The following is a 27,633-nucleotide window of genomic DNA, read 5'->3' on the forward strand; positions in this document are numbered from 1 at the left end:
AGACTCTGGACTCTCATCTTTGTTCTTTAGTGCATCTTTCTCTATTGTTACCAAACATTCATCAATCTCTAGGGCTACATCTTAATTAGATTGAGTTATATATTGTTTTACTTACCACTTTTGAATGTGTCTGTGGACAAGATTTTCGTGGTCATGCCCAGAGTTGGCTCTTGGAACATGAATACCTGCCTGTATGTGATTCCCACATAGCTGTCATGTTCTTTTTCCAGTTTGCTGCTAAGTAAAGGAATCACTAGAATATAAGAAGTAATGCAGTACCAACCAATATCAGTAAAACAGTGTCTTGATTTTAGATTTGAATTAAAAAATTTTTTTTTGTAATGTTTATTTCAGAGAGAGAGAGAGAGAGAGAGAGAGAGAGAGAGAGAGTGAGAGTGAGTTGGGGGCAGGGGATGCAGAGAGAGAAAGGGAGACACAGAATCCGAAGCAGGCTCCAGGCTCCGAGCTATCAGCACAGAGCCCAATGTGGGGCTCAAACTCACGAGCCTTCGAGCTGTGAGATCACGACCTGAGCCCATGTCAGGTGCTTAACTAACTGAGCCACCCAGGTGCCCCTAGATCTGAATTTTTAAAAGCATATGTGGAAATGCATGTAAGTTATAAAATTAAAAATAAGTGAAACCATGGAAGAACGGAAAAAAAGCCTAAGGTAGCAGAATGCTATAAATTCCCTAAGGCCTGGCATAAAGGGTCCAATAAGGAGCTCTTATAAAAGCGTCAGTGCAGTAGTTGTGATTGGGAACGTAAATGCTTGCGTTTAAAACTGGCAGCCACATTACACACTCATAGTTTCCGCTGGGATTCTGTTAAGATTAAAGTGAAAGGTTTACAAAACTGAGGACATTTGCAACAGATGAAGAAAGATGGAAACTTCCTGTTACATCCATGAAGCAAGTACTACATGTATTTATAAAGGGGAATGGATGGAGAATAGTTTTTCGGAAATTATAAAATATAATTGCTACAGTATAAGTTTTCACTTAAAAGGCTGGATGCTGGTTAGTCCTGTAAATTGTAAAAGTTGTATGTATGAGACATGAAAATGTTGAGTCTTTATCTAGTGACATCCGACTTAGAAGTATCAAAAATGAATGACCGTTATTTTCCGAGCCCGTAAAAATTACAGAGCAGGCTAAGCATGAGACAAAGAAAGCTATATACCTTGCCACACCTCATGATGTCCTAGTGCCCTAAGGATAAGGGAAAAAAATCACTAGGTTTTAGAGAATAAGACCAGGTTATTCATAAAGAATGAACCGTCACAGTGACAGCAGTAATGGATATTAATGCTGTCAAGCCGTTCTCCCTGTTTTCTAAGTGCAAATGATGGGAGCCAGCCAAACTTGCCAAGCATTTGTGAAAGGAAAGAGAGACTTTTTGACATGGGAGAGGTGGGGTAGCAGTTAGGATCTGCAGCAGTAAGGGACAGAAATCCCTAAGTCAGTCAACCTGATACAGTTAACGATGCTTCTCTCGCCTCATGAGGAGGTCAGAGGTAGGATGGTTAAAAGTGGTACTTGGAGCTCTCACCAGATTCTTCCTTCCTTGGGCTGATCGGTTCCTTAGAGCAGCCGTGAACGGGATGCAGTAATCTAGGCCTCACAGCCAGGCAGTGTATGGGGAAGAGACAGTAACTACCTGTGTTTCTCTTGGAAGGTGGCCTTATTTTCTCTGGTTGGAATTCTGTCAAGTACTTATTCTTCAACCAGGTACAGGCATGAGAAAGCAGCTCTTAGGGGTTTAGACCAAGAGGTACTCCTGCCCCAGGGAGGGCCGCTGGGTTTGCTTCTTTTGGAAGACTTGGCTTTCATTTTAAGTCCTTCTATTGGAAGTGAGTCTTTTCGAATTTGTGTGCGTATTATAACTGATTTTGAAACTTTTTCCTGACGTAGCTTGAACTCTAAACGGTAAAGTGAATAAAAGGAGTGGGATAATAGTATTGTTGGTAGACGTGTCCAGCTTCATTACATTGGGAACACTGGTACTGTTGAAAAAGTGAGGAATTTAACGACCACTCTGATCAGAGATGACAACCAAGCATGCTGGCCTCTCGGTGTTCAGTGAGGGGATGACCGCTTTTGAGATTTAACGAAGGGTGGAAAAGACCCAAGAGGCACCGCAAGATAATAAGTGAGCTGTCCTCCTCAGAGAGGAACTTGTTGCTAACCGTTAGTTTTCCTTCAAGTACATTGTAGTTTCAAGATGCAGTAGACTCCAGAAATTGAATTATAAACCAGATGGCGGCCCTGTAAACGCTACGGCCCTGACCCTGGCCAAGAACCATAAACAGGCGTCCCCTTCCCCCTGGATGTTGATACATAAAGAAGTTTGAAGTTTTTTTTTTTTTTTCAACGTTTATTTATTTTTGGGACAGAGAGAGACAGAGCATGAATGGGGGAGGAGCAGAGAGAGAGGGAGACACAGAATCGGAAACAGGCTCCAGGCTCTGAGCCATCAGCCCAGAGCCCGACGCGGGGCTCGAACTCACGGACTGCAAGATCGTGACCTGGCTGAAGTCGGACGCTTAACCGACTGCGCCACCCAGGCGCCCCAGAAGTTTGAAGTTTTAAGAACTCTTTTGTACTGTCATTTTATTGGGTTGTTCCTAACGTTAGAGGTTTTGAATCTGTGTTTAAGTAACACTATTTAAAGAACACAGGCAAATTATTTTATTAGGTATTGCTCTCATTTGCTAACCTTAAAGTGTACAGAACTATGTTTGGATGTTTAAATGTTAATGCAGGCTTATCACGGGATGCTCTATGCTGCCCGCATCCTGTTTCGAGTCCGTTCAGTATATTCCTTCATGGCAGGCCATCCTCCACATTTGGAAGGGACTTCTTAAATAAGCCTTTCCCTAACGGTTACTGTGGTTAGTCTTGATATATGTAAAGTCTTTTGTTTATTTAGAAGGATATTTCTATAGAGTTTGGCAGATGTTTTGTTTATAGGTCACTAGTGTTATTTAAATATTATATATGCACTATTGACTCTGTCCTATGCTACTTTGCAGCATTTCTGAGATGGTTGTTAAAATAGGCGTGGTCCTGCTGATATCTGAGCCAGTTCCCAATCCCCCCACTAGCAACACTAGACTTTCGACCATTACATCAAAATGGCATGATTGCATATATAAGTTGGATTATGGGAATTCTGTGATCTAGAAATTATTTCCTGGGAGGTTTTTGTAATTACCAAAAAGAAAACCAAACCCCAAAAAACTTATAATCTGTCTCACAAATGTGTTAGTATTAAAATATATTTAGTATCCTTATAATCAATTTATAGATACGTTGAACTGAGTGAGTCTTGAATATAATGTAAAATTAAAGGCTCTTACTTAAAGTTTTTATGTTCGCTTCTTTTGGTGGTAACGCTTTTTATAAGATCCCTTTGGGTCGTAAAGTGAATGAAGGACACATGGTCCAAGAAGCACCTTATTGAACAAGTTGCAATTTCCATTTTGTTTTGTTACTCTCTGGAAATCTCCGGAAATTAAGGTTTAATTGTGCTCAAGAGCCCAGATTGTCTCTTCTTTTTAAAACTGGCCTTCACGACTGAATATCAAATAAGTGCTAGTAGTTACTGTTTTTGCCAAATATTGCCTGGTAAATACTTAGTATTTTTTCCTCACCTTTCAGACATGAACTTCTGAATTCAACACGTGAAGACTTACAGCTTGATAAACCCGCTTCAGGAGGTAGGTCTCCAGTCTTGTTTCAACCCGTGTGTCAGATCAGGGCGCCTGGCTGGCTTGGTCAGTGGAGCCTGACACTCTTGATCTCCGGTTCTTGAGTTCAAGCCCCACGTTGGGTGTGGAGATTACTTTTTTTAAAAAACCGTGTCAACTCAGAATATTATATACAAGAAATACATGGTATCAAAATACTGCTCTCTGCTCCCTAGAAGAATCCCCTCATTTTGTTCCTAACGATCTGTTATAAATAAGGGCAGACACCCCACACCAGGTAGACCAAAGGAGCAGTGCCTGGTCTACTTGCGAGATGTGAACATATTACCTGGCACAGTGTTCCGGACGGTGTGTCGTTGCCCAGGTCTGTGTTGGTCGGCTGAATCCTCACTCGTCACCATACACGTCTCATGAAAGGGTTTACTTCTTAGAGCGCAGGGCCACGGGTATCGTCACTGAAGTTGGTGAGCCGTGTTTCGGGGACAATACAAGCGTAGTTGGTCCTCTTCCTTTGGCTCTGGAGGGCCAGGGGGTGGGGATGTAAAACCGCAAGTCCCGTCACTCCCAGCTGATGTAATGGAAAGATTGCATCCTGTGTTTAGTCTTATCCTATCCCTACATGTATCGTCGTACAGCTCACCTTTAGGCTGTTCTGGAGTGAGCTGAACTCGGATGTTTCCTAGTTGTGTTCATGACCCTCGAGAGTAGCCGTGTAAAATTACTCTTCAGTGATTCATTTCCATTTTTTCATTGTTTGAGTTGTTCTTACTCTTTTTATTCAGTGTCAGCACTGTTTTTAAGAAACACTTTCTGAAATCTCAGAAATAATCTTCGAACAGGGAGGCCTGGCTGGCTTAGTCCGTGGGGCAAGCAGCTCTTGAACTCAGGGTTGTGAGTTCCAGCCCCACATTGGGTACGGAGCCTACTTGAAATAAAATTAACAAGTTAAAAAAAGAAACTCTTCGAACAGAGTAGTAGTACTGCCTAAGTTATAACCATAATACTTAGTTAACCCGGCTTCGTGATTCCATCAGTCTGAGGACACTTGTGTATCTGTTCCTCTTACAGTGAAGGAAGAGTGGTATGCCAGAATCACTAAATTACGAAAGATGGTAGACCAGCTTTTCTGCAAAAAATTTGGTAAGTCTCATTTTCCCCGTGGCTAAACTGTATTACTGAATACGTTTTCCCAGTTTTGCTTTAAGAAAGTAAAACAGTGAATGTGACTCCCCTCTACTTTTTCTTAATTGGTGAATAGCGTACATTAATCGTAAAAAGGTTTCAGCACAGGGGAGAGGACCGTGCGCCGAAAGCCCCGGGAGCTCTTTCCCGGGGGGGGGGGGGGGGGGGGGGGGACTCCTGCACGGGGGAGCTGATACAGTGCAGGGGATCTCGCAGCCTTGGAGTCCTTTTTCAGCGGATCCTGAGCAGCACTTGCTGTGACTCTTCGTAGGAAAGGAGGCCTTCGGTCACAGTCTGTCACCGAGGGGCTGGGTATCGGAAACCGCGGAGTGACCCACACCATCTTCAGCTTGTTTCCCGGCCTTGCTGGCTTGCATCCCGAAACGCTGGCCCTTGGGTTGATTTGTCATGGGTGGCATCTTTTGTTCCCTAGGATTGCTCTCCCCTGCTCTGTCCCGGCTCTCAGCGGCCTTCAGTGGCTGTGTTTCTTCCTTTTCTTTTGTTAACCAATTTAAACTATTTATATGGATAGTTTCGAACCTTGTTGACTGTTGGTATCTTCCTGTCTCAGTGGCCGCTGTCCTTTTCACTCATGATGATACCTCCCCTTAGTTCAGTGTTCACATCTTGGAGAGCTGCCTGACAGCTGAGTCCTGAGCCCCCCTTCTCTTTTCCTGCTTTGCTTTCTCTACAGGTAATCCCTCTCTATCTCGGAGTCTTACACATTATAGATTGTCTATACCCTGGTGGCTTCTGCATTAAGCTTCTAGCCCTGGAAACTCCATCTAACACCAGACACCTTTATTTTTATCTGCCTGTTTGATATCTCTGCAGACATCACACATCCTAATCGAGGCTTTGATGTGCCCCCCCCCCCCCCCATAATATGTTCGTTTCCCCCATCCTGTCCCCTCCATTGTCCGGGCCAAACCCCTAGGAGTGACCCTGGATTTCTTGATGGTTACAGGCCTCCTGCTGACTGTACCTTCAACCCACCCCAGATCCATACCCTCTCTTTCTCGGCTGCTGTCCCTCACTGCTGGGAAAGCCAGGGCCGCCAAGCAGCTAGATTTTAATCTCCTCACAAACAAAAAATGGAGGCCTGTCCCTTCCCTGTTTTCCATTCGGTGGCCTTCCTTTGTTCTTGGAATAAGCTTCTCAGTCCCTGGTCATGGCCACCCCACCCCCCTCACCCCCACCCCCCGTCTTCTGATGACGCCTCATGGTACTGGCCCACTTGTTCACTTCCTACCAGCCGTAATGACCATCTCCCTGTCCTTTATTTTTCCAAGGTCACATCCTCCTGGGGAGGGTTGCACTGCTGCTACCTCAGATCTTTCCGTGCCTCTCCGTTTCAGTGTGGCCGCTCTGGTGGGGTCTTTGCTGGGTCACCTGTCTGCCATACCCCACACCTTGTCGCGTTTTCTCTCCGCACAGTGCCTAGCGGTTGTCTTCTGCCTCCCGCTACCACACGCTAGATAATGACAGCCAGGACCCCGCGTGTCTCATCTGCTGGAACCGTGCGTGGTGCTAGAGCACAGATTTCTGGGTGGACGGGTCGGTGTCACCAAAGTGTGGCTAGAGCCATGAGAAATCACCGAGCCTCTCGGTCGTGTAGTGCATGTTGGACTCCCTGACAAGACCCGCAGACGTGCGGGAGGACCCGGCTGGCCTGCACTGGGGAGACGGCAGCGGGGGGAGGGCGGGGGTGGCTGGCACAGGCCTCAGGACGGCGGCGGTTCTCGCTGTGCTGTGAAAGAATCCATCTGAGTTCTACCCCAAAAAAGCCAAGACTCCTGGGTGAGGATTCTCGTTTGCCCCGTGGGTTCCGAAAGGGGCTCCTGGCACGGGTCTTAAAGGACCCAATAAACCAGCCTGTAGGTGCCCCTCAGATGGCAGCTACAAACTTGGGTCCCTGAGTAGTGTCATGTGCAGGATCCGTATACTTGCTGTTTGCCTCAGAATTGAAGGCGTCGTGGAAGTCCGGATTTTAAGTTTTTCCTCCTCATCCGTGTTCTGGGCTACGCAGTGTGAATACAGGACCTCAGTGACACGTTCTCTCCTCTTAGAAATCAGCTGGTTGGAAATCAGCTAATGAGCTAGAAACTAAGGAATCTTAACCACTTTAAAAATTGGTATATTTCTGGGGCACCTGGGTGGCTCAGTCACTCAAGCATCTGATTTTGGCTCAGATCATGGTCTCATGGTCTCATGGTCCTTGGGTTCCAACCCTGCGTCGGGCCCGCGTTGGGCTCTGTGCTGACAGCTCGGAGCCTGGAGCCTACTTCAGTTTCTGTGTCTCCTTCTCTGTCTCTGCCCCTCCCCTGCTCACACCCTGTCTCTCAAAAATAAATAAAACGTTGGGGCGCCTGGGTGGCGCAGTCGGTTAAGCGTCCGACTTCAGCCAGGTCACGATCTCGCGGTCCGTGAGTTCGAGCCCCGCGTCAGGCTCTGGGCTGATGGCTCAGAGCCTGGAGCCTGTTTCCGATTCTGTGTCTCCCTCTCTCTCTGCCCCTTCCCCGTTCATGCTCTGTCTCTCTCTGTCCCAAAAATAAATAAACGTTGAAAAAAAAATTTTTTTTTAATAAAATAAATAAATAAATAAATAAAACGTCAAAAAATATTTTTTTAATAAAAAAAAAAAATCAGTGTATTTCCAAGGCATTTAGTAAAATGAATCAGGTGAAGAACATTGTTCATCATTAGAGAAGCTACCGTAGTGTCAGTATAGTTCACGAGTATCTGCACAGACAGGCTTAAATTTTGCCCTGGTGTGTGCTTCTGGAAGTTGAGCTTGGGAAAGCAGTCGGCCAAACCTCTTAGCACCACTGGTGCTTACCAAGCAAGCCTCGTGGAAGGAGGAGGCTGTTGACGAGCCCATGTACTCCCGTGAACAGTGGCCGGTGGAAAATATTTTGGCATTGTGTCAGACCTAAGAAAATAGGTAAGAGCTTATGTGTTGTTGTAGTATAAACAGGAAAAGTCGAGCTGTTTTTGTTTTTGCTCGCAGCCTTGGGTGAGTCTGGGACTGTAGCTACTTTAGAGAGATTTGCTGCTTTCTTTAAGGTTCCTGAAGGGAAAAGAGGAAAGCTTACATTTTCCACAAGTATCAAGCATCCTAAGTCTTGAAAGTTTCCCTGCCCCAGCAGCGTAATCAGTTTTAGGCATTTGGCATCCATGAACGCCCAGGCTGCAGGTGCCGACAACCCAGCGGGGCAGGAGGCAGTGCCCGTCCCCCGGATGAGGGAAGATGCACCGCAGAGCAACACGTGAACGTTTGGTATGCAAGAAGGTGTTGAGTGGCCTGTGGGAAAGGGGGCAATGGGGAGACAGGCGGATTGTTCTTTTCTGTAGGGGAAGCCTCACTGATGACCAGCCAGTGCAGCTGCCCTTCTTCCCCTTTCCCCAAAACTTCTGCTCTTCCTGGCTCCACTCCAGCAGTTGGTTCTTCTTTATTTCATAGGAAGTTTGTTAGAATTATGATTATATTTTTTTTTCTTTTTTTGCTAATGTGTTTCACCAAATAATTATTATTGTTTTACACATCACATTATAGATCTCTCCCAGGTGCGGTGTGAAAGACTTTACCATGTTTCTTAAAGGAATGTTTCTTTTAACAGTCATGATTTTTGTTACACTGCATGTGGTTTTTCAAATATACATGCTTTGCTTTTATATCAAAGAGGTCTAAGGGCACCTGGGTGGCTCGGTCAGTTAAGTGTCCGACTTTGGATCAGGTTATGATCTCACGGTTTGTGAGTTCAAGCCCCACATCAGGCTCTGTGCTGACAGCATGGAGCCTGCTTCACACCCTTCTACCTCCCTCTCTCTGCCCCTTCCCAGCTTGCATGCACGTGCTCTCTCTCTCGCTCTCTCTCTCTCTCAAAAATAAATATTTAAAAAAAGAGAGAGAGAGAGAGAGAGAGAGCCTATACTTGAGCCCTTCTGATTTGGTGCTAATGAAACAAGGAAGGAGAAGACCTTTTTTTAGAGCTCTGTTCAGATGTGTTTTCAGAGCAGAGATTAGAAATTTCATTTTATATTTTAAAATTACAATTCTATACCTATTCAAAAGTAGAAAAACTGCATTGCGTTCCTATATACCTATTTTTCAAATTCATTGATCGTTGAGATTTTTCCACACTACTCATCTTTTCCTGTCTTTCCTTTGTAAGAATATTATAAAGCAAGTCCCAGGCCCTGTGCCATTCATGTTGTGTTCAGTGTGCCTCCTTGAGTAGTGCTTTCATTTTCTTAACACAGCCACGGTGTCACTGTCACACCTGACACAGCTAGCCATTCTTTGTACCCACTCCTGTCCAGTCCTTTTTCGAATTCCCTCATTCATCCGGAAAGTACCTTTAAAAGTTTTTGTTGAATCTGGATCTAAGCAAGATTCGTGCATTAGCTTTGGTTGATAACGCTTCTTTTAATGTAAACCAGTCTCTGCTTACTATTTTTATTTCCCATTCCATGAATTCTTTGTGGAAGTTATTTCCTTTTAAAATGCCACACTCGTGTGGTTTAAGGGGTAAAGAACATCGGTCTCGTGGTTGCAGTACAAGTAAAAGTATAGCCTGAAATCACTTTGTGTGAGGGAGCCAGTGAACGGATTATCACCTGCACAGAGCATGAAGTAGCAAAAGCCTCCCTCTAAATACTGGGAAAAGTAGTATTTGAGTTACATTCTTTGTCCTCTGTGGTAGTATTCTTATCCTTTTATTTCTCAATATTGACAGCTGGTTTATGAGACCGTGGCACTATAAAAGTTGTCTTAGATTCAGGAGACTCAACTCCACCAAAAGTGACCTCGTGATCACGGGCCACTTACAGCTTGCATGTGCTGACTTGGGTCTGTTTCAGCATTTCTTGGGTGTGTTTCCAGACCTTTCAAAAAGTTGACCCGTACCTTTCTTAGGATTGTACTCCAGTGTGATTTCAACAGAAACTTAGTCTCCCACGTTGTGTTTTCCTGTGTAAAGCGGAAGCGCTGGGGAGCACGGAGGCCAAGGCCGTACCTTACCAGAAGTTCGAAGCACATCCTAATGACCTCTACGTGGAAGGACTGCCCGAAAACATTCCTTTCAGAAGTCCCTCGTGGTACGGAATCCCAAGGCTGGAGAAAATCATTCAAGTGGGCAATCGAATTAAGTTTGTTATCAAAAGGTAAGATGATGATCTCCAGAAACAAATGTAGTGCTGTCCTTAAGAAAAGATGTATAAATTTGATGAAAGCGGGTCTTTTATTGCTCTCGGTTGGACTTACTCTCCGTATTAAAACTTCAGGTGTGTTCGTGTAGATTCATTCCTTGTGCAGGTGTTTATTTAGTACCAGGCACCAGAGAGACAAAACCGGGCCCAGCAGGAAGCCTGTCCTCGGGAGGCTTATTTTAGAGATACATGCAATAAGGTGTTACTAGGTGCTTTGGGGGAGGAGGTAAGGGTGGCAGGGAGGTTGGACAGTTGTGCACGAACAGCAGTGGAAAGGGGGCTTCAAATGAAGGAAACAATAAAAGTAGAGAAGGGAAGTGTCACGTAACCGCACCATTCTGGGTGGACGTGGTGGTGCCTTGTAGGTGTGGCATGGTAAGCCAGGCCGACGTGGGCGCGCGGATGAAGGCCTTCTGTCCTACACTGTCAGCGGAGTAATTGAAAGGTTTTAAAGCCAGTTCCACTTAAAATAATTTGGAGGGGTTCCTGCAGGAGGCTCAGTCAATATAGCGTGCAGCTCTTGATCTTAGAGTTGCGAGTTCAAGCCCAGCGTTGGGTATAGAGCTTCCTGTAAAAATAAAAATGGTGAGGGCACATGGGTGGCTCAGTTGGTTAAGCATCTGACTTCAACTCAGGTCATGATCTCTCGGCTTGTGGATTTGAGCCACACATCCGGCTCTGAGCTGTCAGCACAGAGCCTGCTTTGGATCCTCTGTCTCTCTCTGCCCTTCCCCCAGTCATGTTTGCTCCAACACACACACTCTTGTGTTTCCCTCTCTCTCAAAAATAAATACATTTTAAAAAAATTACTGTAAATAAAAATAATAATTTGGATTTGCATTTTAAAAGGATTCTTCTGGCTTGATTTTGAAGGTAGCAGAATGGATGATTGGGGGGCAGGGAGAGGATACAGAAGGGCTGTCTTTACTACAGGAGGGTGCGATAGGGGTAGAATCCATAGGTCTGGCTTACTCTCTGGGGCCCGTGCATTTGTCTACGTGATCACTGGGTCACACCGTGTCGGGGAGAGGGATCTTTAGGACAACACACATAGGTATTTCGAGCTTTATTAGGAGGGCGTTCCTCTGAGGTTTTAGAAACGGCAGGTTGAACTGTTTGGGGCCAAAAGCCAACTGTTTTGCAAGGTTGAGTACCTAATGCCTTTGAAGACACACAGGTTGTAAACCTGAAGCTGTGCAAATTGCTGTTTTCAAAATGATCGCGTCCTCAGAACGATTTTTCCCCCACTGGAAATGAAGGCGGGATGATCCATGCTGGAAATCGTTGGCAGTGCACAGCCTCGTGGGGAGGGCCTTCAGGGTGTTCCCGCGCTCCCGTTACTAACCTCCGCCGCGTTCTTACAGACCGGAGCTTCTGACTCACAGTACTACTGAAGTCACTCAGCCGAGAACGAATACTCCAGGTAAGATGGTTGCGAATCCCTTGGAAAAACTGGATCAGTGTTTTTTAAGCTTTTTGACGATCTTTTAAAGTGATGTACTTGTCTTTCCTCCCCTCCCCACCCCCCCAAATCATACGTGGACACTTGACACTCACCGTCCTCTGGATTTATCAGCACAAACTCAGGGAGTTCGGCGGTGTGTTTATTAGATCGGTGGGGTTCAGTAGACGTATAATGTGCCTCACAGATGAAGCCACGTGTGTCATTTTGAATTTTCTGGTGGCCGGATGTGACGTGTGTCATTCTGGCGTTTCTGGTAGCCCGACCCGTGTGGGTAAACACACGACCGGGCGAATCTCCGGCGCATACGTTGCACTGGGAGCGCATCTCACCGCGGCGGCCACATTTCAAGTGCTTGGCTGCCACGTGTGGCCGGTGCGGCCGACCGTGCAGATCCCAGCCGTCATCTTTATTCGCGCAGCCTGTTGTCCTAACGGCACGGCTGTGATCGCAGCAGCTGCACTGACCCCGTAGCCCAGCAGAACTGTGGGCTCTCCGGCTCAGCTGTGTGAATGGTTTTCTTTTCTCCATTGGAGCTATAAGGCAGCCTTTATTTCTTTGCCATCTTTTTGTTGGCCGCTGCATAAGGCCAGGAAAAGTGACCCCAGCTCACACGTCTTCTACAGTGTTACAAACTTCTGTTGCCAAGAACTAGTGGCCGTTTCTGAACTTGGCCAGCTAATTGTTCTGGTAAATATTGCGGTATTTACCATACATGCTATGGTATACAAGATACCTGTACTAAACTACAGATCCTTCAGGGGCGCCTGGCTGGCTCAGTGGGTGGAGCCTGTGACTCTTGATCTTGGGGTTGTGAGTTCAAGTCTCACTTTGGGTGTGGAGTTTAGTTAAAAATAAAATATTTTAAAACAATTAATTAATTAAAAAATAAAGGTCAACATACTGATCCCTCAGCTCTGAGAGTACCTGGGGGCAACTGGTGAAGGTCAGCCAGTAAGCCGGCTATGTTGTAAAGTCATTTGTGTTTATAACCACGTGCAAAGGGATTGAGAAATACTGTACAAGGGAAACAGAATTCTCCTGTGCCCCAAATCCTGCGGGGGAAACAGTGTGATCAGTTGAGCATCAAGAATCCACATGACGACCTCCTCAGCATGCTGTTGATTTAGGCAAAGAGACAGTATTGGTAATGACCTGAAGATTGGAGATGACTTAGACTTTTGCTGAGGGAAGTAATGGAAAGAAAGTATTCCCCAGGGTCGAACCGGATTAACGTGGATTAGCATGAATGTGATGGAAGTCTCTGTATGAGTCTTCGTTTCTCCGGGCAGATGTCAATTCAAGGTTGTGATTAATGTGATCACTTTTTTTTTTTTTTTTTTGTAACGTTTATTTCTTTTTGAGAGACAGAGATAGAGTGCGAGCGGGGGAGGGGCAGAGAGAGAGGGAGACACAGAATCGGAAGCAGGCTCCAGGCTCTGAGCCGTCAGCACAGAGCTCGATGTGGGGCTCAAACTCACGGCCTGCGAGATCATGACCTGAGCTGAAGTCGGACGCTTAACCGACTGAGCCACCCAGGCGCCCCAATGTGATCACTTCTTAATAATTCTGATCGTGGGGTGCCTGGGTGGCGCAGTCGGTTAAGCGTCCGACTTCAGCCAGGTCACGATCTCGCAGTCCGTGAGTTCGAGCCCCGTGTCGGGCTCTGGGCTGACGGCTCAGAGCCTGGAGTCTGTTTCCGATTCTGGGTCTCCCTCTCTCTCTCTGCTCCTCCCCCGTTCATGCTCTGTCTCTCTCTATCCCAAAAATAAATAAACGTTGAAAAAAAAATTTTTTTTTTTTTAAATAATTCTGATCGTGACTGCAAACCTGAGGATGTTCGATACGTGCCCGGCGCCACAGATTGAGAGGTCCCGTTTTTAGCAGTACTTGATCTGTTGTCTTTTGACATAGATAGCCGAAAAGCCCGTCATCGAAAGAAAAATCTCGGTAATCTGAATTATTAATAATACTTGGCCTTCCACCATTCATAGGTGATCTTGGCAAGAGTTAAAGTTGGCAAATGTCTGCCAGTGAACCAGGCACTAGTCTCTTGCTGGCCCAGCTCAAGTCTCACTGCACGACAGAATTTAGTTCTGCCGTTCAAGAGGTCGACTTAATTCTTGGAATGACACACAGTTTGGTAAAAGCTGTAGGCTTAAATACGCTGTGGGGACACTCTGCCCTCCGTTTGGTAAAAGATTTGCATAGTGGCACACGTGAGAAAGTCTTGGAGTTAGCCAGGTAACTGAGCTTTGAAGGGGCAGAACAGGAAGGGTCACTTGATTCCCGAAGTAGCTCAGACATCTTCTTGCATTAGAATGGCAGGTACCAGCTGTTCTAAGGAGGCGTTGGGTGAGGCAGGAACTGGGTAGGTGAGCAGAAGCCCTTGACCTTGGAGAAGGGGAGTCTGGATGTCTTTGTAGTAATATTTCAAATTTGGTTTGTACCAAACGTACGTCCTCCGGCTGAACGGTTGAGGCACACCATAGTAAACCCTTGAGATGCGAGGATTTCGTTCAAAGGAACGGTTTTAAAGTACTTCTACAGTAAGAGTGAACAGTGTGTTGCAAGGTTTTCCGAAACCACCGACCTTTACTAGCATTTCCAGAACTTGCCCAGCATCTCCCACTGTCTTTGTCCGAAGACACAGACCCCTAGACCCCTTCCACGCCGAATGTGACCCTTGCTCTCTGCCTTCCCACCCTTCTCTCTCTCTCTCTCTCTCTCTCTCTCTCTCTCTCTCTCTCTCTCTCCCCTTCCCTCCTTTATTTGTCCAGCCTCTCCCATCACCCAATAGTGCCTCCAAGACCCTCTCCATCCACAGCCCCAGCAAATAAGCCCTGAGTGTCTGTTCAAGTAAGTGACCTCCTATGTGTCTTCCATAATGGCCCATTTCTCTGTATTTTTATTTATATTTAAAAGGGGATGGTTGTCCTGGCACTTGGCTTGCTCAGTCGGTAGAGGGTGTGACTCTTGAGCCCCAGGTTGGGTGTGGAGCCTACTTAAAATAAAAATTAAAAACAAAAAAAAAATTTTTAAGGGGATGGTTGTCTTGTAAACAGGGGTAAAGAAATAAACCAGATTATAGATGTGAGTGTTTAGTGACATCTCCCTAATCCCTTTAACGTGTATTCCTACCATTTATTTCTGTGAATAATGAAGTTTTGCTTTCTACGGATTTCTAGCCACACATCCGTTTGATAAACCAAGGATGTCTGTATAGAAAGCAAATGTAATTGAAGCTGTTGTGGTTGAACCTGGCATGGGAAGCCTGGCTCTGTACCAGCTGGTCCTCCTTGACCTGTCAGGATCCTGTGCTGGGTCTCCACGGAGGAGCCACTTGTAAAGCACTCGCCGAGAGCAATCTTGCCGGCACGTTCTTTGTTGACAGTGTGAACCGATACTTGCATTCCATCTTCCTGAAGTTTTGCTATTTGACAGGTGCAGGGAATCCTTTTTCTCCTTAAGACCCAAAGTTTTTGTTTGTAAACGAAATCGAATGAAGAGTGTCACTGGATTGTGCTCCCTAAACTGCCACTGTGTTGTATATGAGATAAATCTCAGTCTTTTAAAAAAGAACATCACTGGGGCGCCTGGGTGGCTCAGTCGCGTAAGCTTCCGACTTCGGCTCAGGTCATGATCTCACGGTTTGTGAGTTGGAGCCCCGCGTCAGGCTCTGGGCTGACAGCTCGGAGCCTGGAGCCTGTTTCAGATTCTGTGTCTCCCTCTCTCTGACCCTCCCCCGTTCATGCTCTGTCTCTCCCTATCTCAAAAATAAATAAATGTTAAAAAAAAAAAAATGTAAAAAAGAACATCACTGAGAAGAGTGGCATCCAACCTAGTTGTGTGTCGGCACCAAGAAGGAAACATTGTTAATTACGTTTATTTTTGCTTTCTAGTCAAAGAAGATTGGAATGTCAGAATTACCAAGCTACGGAAGCAAGTGGAGGAGATTTTTAATTTGAAATTTGGTAAGTAAAACCCAGTGATTATGTCTTAGTTTAGAAACCTAAATGAAAGGCAGGTTCTGAATGAATGATAGCACTACAGAACCTACGGAAGGAAGGTCCCAGAAACTGGGTTTTAGTTGATGTCTGCTCCTTACCCTGAGTACCTTACTTTATTTCTCTTGGATTCAGTTGTGTGGTGTGTGGTGGGGAGAAGCTGGGGTGCGGGGGGGATCTCCGCCCCACCGTCTGCACTTCGAGTCCGGCTACCACACACGGGCGGCAAATAAGTTTCGTTTGTTTCAGCTTAGATTTGGTGACAGCTAGCTGTTGACCGCTGTCTTGAGGATTCTGAGGAGATTCAGCAGGAGTGTTTCAGTTGATTGGGTGTGTGTCTGTCATGGAAAAGGAAGTAAGGAGTGGGAGTGACAGCAGTGTCCCTGGGGCCTTCCCATCCGTCATTTTTGTACCTGGTGTGAACGTTCTGTGGCCTGGATCTGGAATCTGCCGCCTCTGCCTCTGATCTAACATGATGAGCTCTGCTTAGGTGCACCACATAACGGCTCTTGTCTTTCTACGGCCACTTGTCTCTTTGGGCATGAAATGGCCCGTAGTTCGTTTCTGCACAGAGCACAGAGATCACTTTGACTAGAATGTTCTTTTTACAAGTACTTATTTGTTAGGCCCATTCTTCAGTTTTGCACGGTACACTACGCAAAATGCTTCCAATAATTGAGTGGAGGCTCCCCCTTAAAAAAAGATAATGGTGAGCAGAGATTGCTAGGTGGTAGGGAATTTTTGCATAACACATTTGAGAATGCCAGGATGTTAGCTCGACTTCTTGTGATCATTTTGCAGTTTGTACAAATACCAATCATTCTGTTGTACATCTGAAATTAGTATAATGTTATATGTCAAGTATATCTTGATAAGATAAAAAGGGTTTTTATTATTTAAAAAGCTTATTATTAAGATTGCAGACAAAAATAAAAGAATGTCTGTAAAATGTTACCTTCCGCACGTTATGTTCTCCTCACCTGCAGCTCAAGCTCTTGGACTCACAGAGGCAGTAAAAGTACCATACCCTGTGTTTGAATCAAACCCCGAGTTCCTTTATGTAGAAGGCTTGCCAGAAGGAATTCCCTTCCGAAGCCCTACCTGGTTTGGAATCCCACGACTTGAAAGGATTGTCCGTGGGAGTAATAAAATCAAGTTTGTTGTTAAAAAGTAAGTTCGATTTGCCACTGTAGTCATTCCTGGAATTAAAACAGTAACGTTCTGTTTCTATTTAAAGTTTTTTCTGGCTACAGGCGACCCCTAAGGCTTTGTAGTCCGTGATGGGAAGACACAGCTCTGAGCTGCGGTCCTGGCATTGGCCTCTGCCTTTGCACATCCCTTAACCTGTACTTGATCTACGTCAGTACAAGGAGAATGCTAACACCTGCCTCGCAGGGGTGGTGTTCAGCTTGGGCAGAGACGCTGTGCTGACTCTTGAGCGTTCCTAAATGCTGAGTAGAGGGTGAAGAGTCAGATTTTTCTCTGCTCCGTTACTCCTCATTAAGCTTGTGCACAGCTGAATTCCCACAATTATGTTCCTTACTTACACGTCTGCAGAATTTCCACTGTTGCAGCAACTAAACTGGTGTTAGTGAATTTTCATTTTCAGGAAAGAAGTCATTTACTCTTCATAAAACCAAGTAGCAGATTACCTTGGGGGGGGGGGTAGTTAATTCTGTAATACACAGAATTAATTGTGTATTACATGATGATGGCCTTTAGTAACAGAATCTCTGGTCATGATGATGCTTACGGTCTGTGAAGACCAGTGTAGTGTCCTGGCTCTTGTAATGTGTCTTGGTTTTCTTTCTAGACCTGAACTAGTTATCTCCTATTTGCCTCCGGGAATGGCTAGCAAAATAAACACTAAAGGTAAGACATGATATATACTCTTTATTAACCTCAGTGCATTAAAACATTCTTTATCGACATGACCTAAATCACATGGAATCATTGGCCAGTATCTTTTTGGGGCTTTCGGTTTGTTTGCTTGCTTGCTTTCCACACCCCCGCCCCCCCCGCCCGCCCGCCCAGGTGTTTTATGTAATGGACCACCACCCCTTTTTCTTTTTTTAACATTTTGTTGAAAATTTCATGTTTGCAGTCCTCCTTCATTCACGTGTCCACAGCTTTGTTGAGACTCATGTGGAGGATTAAACTTCCAATTGAATCCTTTCAAGGTTTCCTCCAAAAAATCCAGACTGTATAAATTTTAATACTCTGCTTTCTTTCTTTTTTTTTCTTTTAATTTTCTTTTTTTATGTTTATTTTTGAGAGAGAGAGAGAGTGTGAGCAGGGGAGGAGCAGAGAGAGAGAGGGACACACAGAATCCAACGCAGGCTTCAGGTTCCGAGCTGTAAGCGCACAGCCCGACACGGGGCTCGAACTCACGAATGGTGAGATCGTGACCTGAGCCGAAGTCGGACGCTTAACTGACTGAGCCACCCAGGCGCCTGGGTGTTTGGCGCACTCTGCTTCTGGGTTGTTTTTTGTTTGTTTGTTTGTTTGTTTTGCTTTGCTTTGTTTACAGTACACAGAAGTAATCGTGTGCTTATTTTGCAGCCTTGCAGTCCCCAAAAAGACCACGAAGCCCTGGGAGTAATTCAAAAGTTCCTGAAATTGAGGTCACTGTGGAAGGTAAGGCCACCTGCGGTAGGTTTCTGATGATTCTTCAGTTTACAGTTCTTTTTTATGCAATTGAATTTTTACAAAACTGGGCTTAGGTGTGAAGAGCTGCCTCTTGTAAATTTCAGAACTGTTCCTGTTCAGAATTTCCCAACGGTCCACGTGGTGTTCTTGGAGCACTTTGTAATCTGCTTGCAGGACGATCCCTAAGAGGCTTTTCTTTCCTCCTAATAAAGTAAAGGGTGCAGAGAGCAATACGTAGGGTTCTTTTCTCCTCTCTTTTTTTTTCCTATTCTTTGCAGTAAAGAGTTGACGTATGGTTGAAACAGCAGTGCCTTGGATTAAACTCGTTCCTACATCTTCAAAGTAACTCCTTCTCCACTCCCAGGGGGTCTGTGGAGGGACTCATCTTTGCAGGTTCACGGAGTTAGAATACTTCACCCCGTAGAGGTGGCTCTCCGCCTGCTGTCCAGGATGGTTACTACCCTCTGTCTCTGCAATTAACACAGAAAGAAAGGCCCACTTCAGTAGGATGATTCTTTGTTGTCACATAACCTCAAGTTTCGTGTTAATGGTTTACAGTACTAGGTGGCGCCTCAGCCCCCATTTTGTTATCTCGGGGGCACCTGGTAGAGTATGCAGCTGTTGATCCCAGGGCCGTGAGTTCAAGCCCCACGTTGGGCAGGGAGCCTACTTAAAATGCGAGTATAAGTAAGCTCTTGGTTAGGAGTTACAGGTTAGAGAAACAGAGAAATAAAGAGTTAATATGATTGGGTCTATAGAAGTAAGTTTACCAGGTACAGTTTTAAGATTGTATTCTGGGGCGCCTGGGTGGCTCAGTCGGTTGAGCGTCCGACTTCGGCTCAGGTCACGATCTTGCGGTCCATGAGTTCAAGCCCCGCGTCGGGCTCTGGGCTGATGGCTCAGAGCCTGGAGCCTACTTCCAATTCTGTGTCTCCCTCTCTCTCTGCCCCTCCCCCGTTCATGCTCTGTCTCTCTCTGTCTCAAAAGTAAATAAACGTTAAAAAAAAAAAAAAAGATTCTATTGTAACCAACTGTGACTTTACAAAGAGGGAGATTCATGTTTTTCTTACATAAAAGAAATTTTGAAAGTAGATTACCCTTTAGTAGCTCAGAAATTAGGAGGCTGGCTTCCCGGTTTCCTCTTGTCCCTTCTTTCACGGATACGAGATGACCAGTGGAGCTTCTGGGATTAGGTGTACGTGCAAAGCAAGACACAGAGGAGATACAGTATCAGCCCTGCCTGAACCTATTGTCTGCAAAGGCCGATGTAGTATTTAAAGGGATTTATTTGGTGAAGAGCTGTGTCCGTGTCCAGGAACATTCTGCCAATTTATGGCCGGGGGTGGGTGGGTGGTATTTTGTTTGCACTGTACTAATATTCTGTTTTAAATAATAAATTGTGCTGGTTTGGGAGTTTTTAACTTTAAGAAATAAATGTATTAAGTATAATTTCGACCTAGTAAAATGCACCCATTGTGATTGTACAGTTTGAGTTTTGAGACATGTTTGTCCCACTACTTCAGTCAGCTTCTGGAACACATCCACCACCCTGGGATGCCCCCGTGCTCCTCAGCAGCCAGTCCCCCCCCACCCCACCCCCCAGCCCGGCCCCCTGGCCACCACTGCTCTGCTTGTTTGTCACCGTGGAATACTTTTGCCTGTTCTGGAATCTTCTATAAGTGGAGTCCTACTGTATCTATTCTTTTTATGGTCAGATGCTTGTTCTCCATCTAACACTCTCAGATTTACGTTTTATGCGGCATTTTAGCACTCCATTTTTAGTGCTCAGTGTTCCTCCGTGGCGTGGATTCACCATGTTTTGTTGATACATTTGTCAGTGGACATTCGGGTTTGTTTCCAGCCTTGTCTAAAAACGATGCTGCAGGGGCGCCTGGGTGGCGCAGTCGGTTAAGCGTCCGACTTCAGCCAGGTCACGATCTCGCGCTCCGTGAGTTCGAGCCCCGCGTCAGGCTCTGGGCTGATGGCTCGGAGCCTGGAGCCTGTTTCCGATTCTGTGTCTCCCTCTCTCTCTGCCCCTCCCCCATTCATGCTCTGTCTCTCTCTGTCCCAAAAATAAATAAACGTTGAAAAAAAAAAATTTTTTAAAAACGATGCTGCAAACGTTTGTGTACAAAGTGCGGCATACGCCCTCCTCCCCTTGAGGGGTATTTAGTCGAGAATCGGGGAGTTGTTAGCATTCTGTGAAACTGCCAAACAATCTTCCAAAGTGGTTTTCTCGTTGCATACTCCTGCCAGGGATACGTGCATTCCAGTTGCCTCACATCCTCACCGTACTTGACGTTGTCGTTATTGTAAATGTAGCTGGGCGGTGGGTGTGTGGTGTTATTTCACGTAACCATAAGCGTGAATGCTGCTTTATTCATGTAGGGTAAGAGCTAGATACTTTCATCCACTCCGTTCTGTCTGCCGACCACAAGTGTCTCCCTGTCTCACCCTGTTGGAATCGCCAGCATCAAGTTAGAAGCAGAGGTGTGGGCTGGGTGCCTCTAGTAGCCTGTTGGAGGGCCGTGGTGACAGGGTGGCCTGATGGCCCCTGTGTGGGTTATACCTGCCGGCTAAACCAGGCTGCTGGAGCCAGCTAGCCCAGAGTCCCTGGGCTCTCATTACCTTGCCGTCTTGAAGAAGCTGTCGTTTTGACTCACGAGTTCTGAAATAACTAGAGTAGAATGTTGCATCTTGACGTTTTATAGAGAATCACAGATACATTTCATCTTGAGTCTCCCATTCACGTCATCACCTCTGACACTCGTGAGGGTTTTCTGAGGCCGTGTACATCCAGGCTAAGTACAGCAGGTGGAAGTGGCCGCACCCATGCTGAGGCCACCAGTTGCCCAGATGTAGGAAAGACTCAAGTTCGGGTCTGCGAGCACATCAGAGAGACCGCGTGGTGGTGGAGACCAAGGAGCCAGACTCCGACGGTTATCCCGCCTCCGTACCTTGGCCGCTGTGCAGTCGACTGCAAATTACATAGCCCCTGGGACTCAGTTTCTCTATGGTTGAAATGGACATGGTAATGATCCCTGTGAAAAGTAAGTTAGTTAAAACACATAATGTGCTTGGGACAGTGACCGTGTGCACCTTTAGCTGTGGTAATGTCACTGCAGACCGTTCCCCAAGCAGAAGTCTTTTATGTGAAGATAAGCATAGGAAGTAGGTAACTCCTTAGAAGGGTAATTTAGGTGAAAGTCCAGAGCTATACAGATATTTCTGCAAGTCGGGAAATTCAGAGTTTGAAGCTGAATCTTTAGAATATTGGTTGTTTTCTAAAGAAATCTGAATAAACTTAATTTCTTTTTATTTTCCCATTATTTTGTCTATTTTCCTTACTGTTTAAAAATTGCTGGCTGGCCTCAGATTAAAATCAGCTTATTAATGGGGCACCTGGGTGGCTCAGTCGGTTGTGTCCGACTTCGGCTCGGGTCATGATCTCATAGTCCGTGAGTTCGAGCCCCGCGTCAGGCTCTGTGCTGATATCTCGGAGCCCGGAGCCTGCTTCAGATTCTGTGTCTCCCTGTCTCTCTGCGCCTCCCCTGCTCATGCTCTGTCTCTCTCTGTCTCAAAAATAAATAAAACATTAAAAAAAAAAATCAGCTTATTATTTAAGCATTAGGTGACCCTACATAAAGAAGACTCAGGGCTTGGGGTTTATTAAGAATAACCTAAGCTAGCCCTCCTTACATTCAGTGGAAGAAAGCGGTTTCCTATATAACATTGTTTCTAAATTGTACCCAGAATTCAAAGGAAGGGTGTTTCCAGAGTCAGCTAGAGTGTCCAAAGGAAAGACCTTCGCACCTGCAGCTGTGGTTAAGTAAGGGTTGAAAGGAACGTGAGCAAACATAGCTGATCAAAAACTCAATGGCTCCGGAGGTCACGGGGACGCACAAAGTGAAGTGAGGGCACCTCCGATGTTCCAGAAAATTGATTATGTTTGGGGCAAAAGTGACTGACTGTAGGGACGGCAGTAGATAAATGGGTGGAGGGAGGGCTGTGACACCGTGCGTCCTGCCCGTTTTCACTGCGCCATGCTTGTGTGCTGTTTGAATGTCACTTGGTTTTTTGGGCACGTGTCCCAGAGAAAGCGTAAGCAGTACTTAAACGTGATTGAATGCATGCATTGATCAGGATTCTCTTTTAATTCTTCTTTAGGCCCTAATAACAACAACCCTCAAACCTCAGCAGTTCGAACCCCTACTCAGACTAATGGTTCTAATGTTCCCTTCAAGCCTCGAGGGAGAGAGTTTTCCTTTGGTAAATATGGATTTTCTTTTTCTTACTTTCATCATTTTAAATAAAAGGAACCAATCCGGGTGCCTGGGTGGCTGACGTTAAGCGTACGACTTGGGCTCAGGTCACGATCTCACGGTTTGTGGGTTCGAGCCCCGTATTAGGGGCTGTGCTGACAGCTCGGAGCCTGGAACCTGCTTCAGATTCTGGGTCTCCCACTCTTCTGCCTTTTCCCGCTTGTGCACCCTCTCTCTTTTTTCTCAAAAATAAATATATAAATATTTTAAAAAATTTTAAATAAAAGGAAACAATACAAATACTTTAATTTTTTAGGTGAGTTGTTTTCTATCTGGTAAGTCCATGTATATTAGCTATTAAAGGCATTGTAATAGTTACTTAACCCCTGTGCCTCAGTCTCTAGATCTGTAAAATGGGGATAATGTTCCTGCTTCATGGGATTATTATGAGGATTATAAATACTAAATTATTTACAGGGTAGATAGTAGATGCTGTAATTGTTTTTTTGGAAGGTTTCTTGGTATTCATTTGTTTTTTATTTTAGCCTATGTCATTTATTTGTGGCCAGTATATTAGTAATAATAAAACAGTTGAATGATGTAGGATTAGAGTAGTTGTCAGACCTGACTGTGCTAAAAACCTGTGTTTTTTTTATTTTGTACTTCTTAAAGACACACAATAAAATGAGAAATGCCTGAGCGTGGACGTATCTTGGTAAGTATTACTAATAACGGTCTTGGTTTTTACTTGCAGAGGCCTGGAATGCCAAGATCACAGACCTAAAACAGAAAGTTGAAAATCTTTTCAATGAAAAATGCGGTAAGGTCATTTTGAAAGATGAGTATTAAAATATATATGGTAGCTTGTTCAAATAGAAGAATGTGCACAAAATAAAATGTTCAGTATTTGAATATTAGTATCATTGGGGTGCCTGTGGCTCAGTTGGTTAAGCGTCCAACTCTTGATTTTGACTCAGGTCATGATCTCACAGTTCGTGAGTTCGAGCCCCACATCAGGCTCTGTGCTGACAGTGGGATGCCCTCTTTCCCTCTCGCTCTGCCACTCCACTGCTTGCTCTATCTCAAAAAATAAATACACTAAAAAAAAAAAAAAAATTGTTTTTAATATTACTGTCATCGAAAGTGTTTGGGTTTGGGGCGCCTGGGTGGCTCAGTCGGTTAAGTGCCCGACTTCGGCTCAGGTCATGATCTCACAGTTAATGAGTTCGAGCCCCGCATCGGGCGCTGTGGTGACAGCTCGGAGCCTGGAGCCTGCTTCGGAGTCTGTGTCTCCCTCTCTCTGCCCCTCCCCCGCTTACACTCTGACTGATGGTCTCTCTCAAAAATAAATAAACATTAAAGAAAGTGTTTGGGTTTCACAAACATGAATTCCATCATCTCTCCCACTTTTCTGAGCACTGCAAAATTGAACCTATTTTTCCATAATTAAAATACTTTTCTTAAAAAAAGAGTAGTTTTCGTATCTATAAACTGATTTAAAATGCATTTTTGCAAAGGTTGGATTTAGGAAAGTGGCAAACGTGAGCAATAAGAGAAACGTGTGTGTCTCTTACAGGCGAAGCTCTCGGCCTCAAGCAAGCTGTGAAAGTGCCGTTTGCATTATTTGAGTCTTTCCCGGAAGACTTCTATGTGGAGGGCCTGCCTGAGGGCGTACCCTTCCGGCGGCCGTCTACTTTTGGCATCCCAAGGCTGGAGAAGATACTCAGAAACAAGGCCAAAATCAAGTTCATCATTAAAAAGTAAGGACATTCAGGGGCGCCTGGGTGGCTCAGTCAGTTAAGTGTCCAACTCTTGATCTCGGCTCCGGTCAGGAGCTCAACGGTTTGTGAGATCAAGCCCCATGCCGGGACTTGAGCAGAATGTGGAGGCCGCTTAGGATTCTCTCTCTTCCTCTCTCTCTGTCCCACGTGCGAACATGGGCACACATTCTTTCTTTATTTCTCTTTCCCTCTCTCTAAAAGTTAAGAAAGAAGTTAAAAAGTTAAAAAAATTTTTTTAACCTTTATTTATTTTTGAGAGAGAAAGAGAGCATGAGCAGAGGTAGGAGCAGAGAGAGAGAGATACAGAATCCGAAGCAGGCTCCAGGATCTGAGCTGTCAGCACGGAGCCTGACGCGGGGCTGGAACCTACGAACTGTAAGATCATGACCTGAGCCGACGTTGGACGCTTAACCGACTGAGCCACCCAGGCGCCCCTAAAAATTTTTTTAACTTCAAAAAATAAAGTAAGGACATGCAGACGAAACTACTTGGTACTAGGGCACAGCCGGACTGGCACGTGGATTCAGCTTTGTGGCCAAATTAGCTGTAGGATCCAAAACTCTTTAAACTGTACCTCTGAGGACCTTTCACGTTCTCCATAATTGGTTAAAATAGGGAAGGAGGGCTGTAGGTTGCCAGAGGGCCTAAAACAACTTGATTTTGTTGAAATCTACCATCGTCGTATTTTACTGGTCGATGCTGCTGGAAGGTGAGTAGTAGTTGAGTCTTGTGGAGCCCTGTTCCTTCTCCAGCTTACAGAATGTTTTTCACTTCTGTTTGCCTTGGAGGTCTATGAATTAGGCCAACACCACTGAGATAGGGGGGAATAATTGGAATTTAAAAATACTTATTGGTGCTTAAGCATTATCTGAAATTAATTGCAGTGACTTTGAGGTTCCATTTATTAGTGCTTGCTTTGGAGTCCCACCGCAGTGTTGGCAAATACTCGAAGCCAACACCACCAAGTGCAATGGCTACCTTTTGGGGTCTGCAGAGGTCTGGCAGTAAGTAGTGAAGGCCTCGGCTTCTACTTAATAGAGAAAGACTCGTGCTTATGGTTCCGTGCTGCCCATGTGCAGCCTTGCTCCCTCTCTCCATTCTCAAGTCTAGCACTGGATCCTTCCAGGGTAGAGTGGAAACTGGGCGAAGAAGCCCCTAATTTAAGCTCGGGAGGGCAGGGCAGGTGTTACGATCGTAATTATAATTGGTCTTTTTGTATACGTTCCTTTCGTTGAGGCGCTGTTCTTTCTGTTTTTCCATTCCTAACAATTGGAATGTATATTTACAGAAAGTAAATGGTTTTTTTAATTTTGTTGAAAGTTTAACGTTTTCTTATCAGATTATTAGCAAGCATGGTTTTTTCCTCTCTTCTCGTGTTGCAGGCCTGAAATGTTTGAGACCGCAATTAAGGAGAGCACATCCTCCTCGAAGAGCCCTCCGAGTGAGTGTCCTTGCTACAGGAAATGTGCCGTTCGCAGCCCCTCTCCCAGCAGTGGTCTACTGCCATGAAATCCAGAGAGTTGTGGTTGAGGGGTAGCTGGGTGGCTCAGTCGGTTAAGCGTCTCGACTCTTGATCTCAGCTCAGGTCTTGATCTCAGGGTCATAAGTTAGTGCAAGCCCTGTGTTGGGCTCCGTGCTGGGCATGGAGCCCACTTTGAGAAAAATAAAGTGGGGTTGTGACTGGTTTATGATTTGGAGTCTGTTTAATGAATGAGAATCTCTATGTGTCGGATGCTATACCAATCCCAACAAGAAAGAAAAAGAAGGCGAGGGGGAGAAAGTCTTTAAAGAAGCTTAATACCACAGAATGACAAAATAGACCATAAAAAGGAACAAGCATTGAACAAAGTTAGGTTAAATACTATCTTGCGGAGTCTGGATTATAAGCACATGAGTAGAGAGGATTTGAATCTATTTTGTGTACACTCTGATATGATGTTTCTATGTTAAGGAAAAATAAATTCATCGCCCAATGTTAATACTACTGCATCTGGTGTTGAAGATCTTAACATCATTCAGGTGACGATTCCAGGTATGGTTTCTCTGCCTTTATCTCGTTAGTCGGGTTTTCCTTCTTTGGGTGTTAGAGTAGACAGGTTCCCGGTGCTCGCCCTGTGCAGGACTGCGTCCCCGCCTGCCCTTCAGAAAGCGCTCACCAAATACATCATCTCATTGGTTGCTTTCCAGACCACTCTAGGAGGTTACCGAATGCGGCATGAGCTAGTACCTCGCGTCTTGTTTAGGAAATCTGTACAAGAGAGCAGGTGAAGCTCTTCATAATGGGAATAAAGGCTTAGCATTTTCAGGTTGCTGTCATACTCAAATCATTTGGTTAAGTTGTTTTAATCTTGATTAGTGTAAAATACTTCAGTCTTCCAAAAACATAAAGCAAGTTGACTCAGCACGTAAAATTTGACTTGGAATTAAACTTGCATTATTGGGGCACCGGGGTGCCTCGGTTGAGCGTCCCGCTCTGATCTTGATCACAGCTCATGAGATCAAGCCTTGCATCAGGCTCTGTGCTCTCAGCACACAGGCTCCAGGCTCTGAGCTGTCAGCACAGAGCCTGTTTGGGATTCTCTCTCTGCCCCTCCCCTGCACACTCACTTTCTCTCTCTCTCTCTCTCTCTCTCTCTCTCTCTCTCTCTCTCTCTCACCGTAATTAAATAGACATGAAAAAAATACTTTAGGGGCACCTGTCGGTGCTCAGTCGGTTGAACATCCGACTTTGGCTCAGGTCATGATCTCATAGTTTGTGGGTTTGAGCCCTGTGTTGGGCTCTGTGCTAACAGCTAAGAGCCTGGAGCCTGCTTCGGATTCTGTGTCTCCCTCTCTCTTTCTCTGACCCTCCCTCACTCACACTCTGTCTCCCTCTCTCTCAAAAATAAACATTAAAGAAATTTTTTTTAAATACTTTAAAATTGCGTTATTGGGGCGCCTGGGTGGCTCAGTTAAGTATCCGACTTCAGCTCAGGTCATGATCTCACAGTTTGTGGGTTTGAGCCCAGTGTCAGGCTCTGTGCTAACAGCTAAGAGCCTGGAGCCTGCTTCTGATTCTGTGTCTCCCTCTCTCTGCCCTCCCCCATTCACACTCTGTCTCTCAAAAATGAATAAATGTTTAAAAAAATTTTTAATTGGATTATTAAGCTAGAACTGTCCTCTCACCTTTTCTAGATGATGATAATGAAAGGCTGTCAAAAGTCGAAAAAGCGAGACAGCTCAGAGAGCAAGTGAACGACCTCTTCAGTCGGAAATTCGGTGAGTTCTGCATTTGCAGGGTGCTGCTTGTGGTAAGCTTGGGTGTTCCAGTACTGGACTGTAGCTTAAGCTCAGATAGTTGTTATTTTCCGTTATGCAAGGAAATAAG

General features: G+C 45.3%; 1 protein-coding gene across 7 annotated transcripts in view; it reads left to right on the top strand.

Moving 5' to 3' along the window:
* Positions 1-27,633, top strand: part of GTF2I (general transcription factor IIi) — a 109,577-nt gene that overhangs the window by 75,210 nt on the left and 6,734 nt on the right. For all 7 annotated transcript variants that reach the window (XM_086692502.1, XM_086692505.1, XM_086692503.1 and 4 more), the window contains 14 exons: positions 3,663-3,721; positions 4,781-4,852; positions 9,877-10,060; positions 11,470-11,528; positions 15,470-15,541; positions 16,561-16,744; positions 17,388-17,446; positions 18,137-18,211; positions 22,391-22,492; positions 23,240-23,305; positions 24,062-24,245; positions 25,649-25,707; positions 26,218-26,298; positions 27,441-27,524. In XM_086692502.1, coding sequence (XP_086548628.1) covers positions 3,663-3,721; positions 4,781-4,852; positions 9,877-10,060; positions 11,470-11,528; positions 15,470-15,541; positions 16,561-16,744; positions 17,388-17,446; positions 18,137-18,211; positions 22,391-22,492; positions 23,240-23,305; positions 24,062-24,245; positions 25,649-25,707; positions 26,218-26,298; positions 27,441-27,524 — 1,340 coding nt within the window. The remainder of the gene's footprint in view (positions 1-3,662; positions 3,722-4,780; positions 4,853-9,876; positions 10,061-11,469; positions 11,529-15,469; positions 15,542-16,560; positions 16,745-17,387; positions 17,447-18,136; positions 18,212-22,390; positions 22,493-23,239; positions 23,306-24,061; positions 24,246-25,648; positions 25,708-26,217; positions 26,299-27,440; positions 27,525-27,633) is intronic.

The sequence above is a fragment of the Puma concolor genome, chromosome E3, assembly GCF_028749965.1.
Source record: "Puma concolor isolate L17-30 chromosome E3, mPumCon1.1.hap2, whole genome shotgun sequence".
Taxonomy (NCBI): Eukaryota; Metazoa; Chordata; class Mammalia; order Carnivora; family Felidae; genus Puma; species Puma concolor.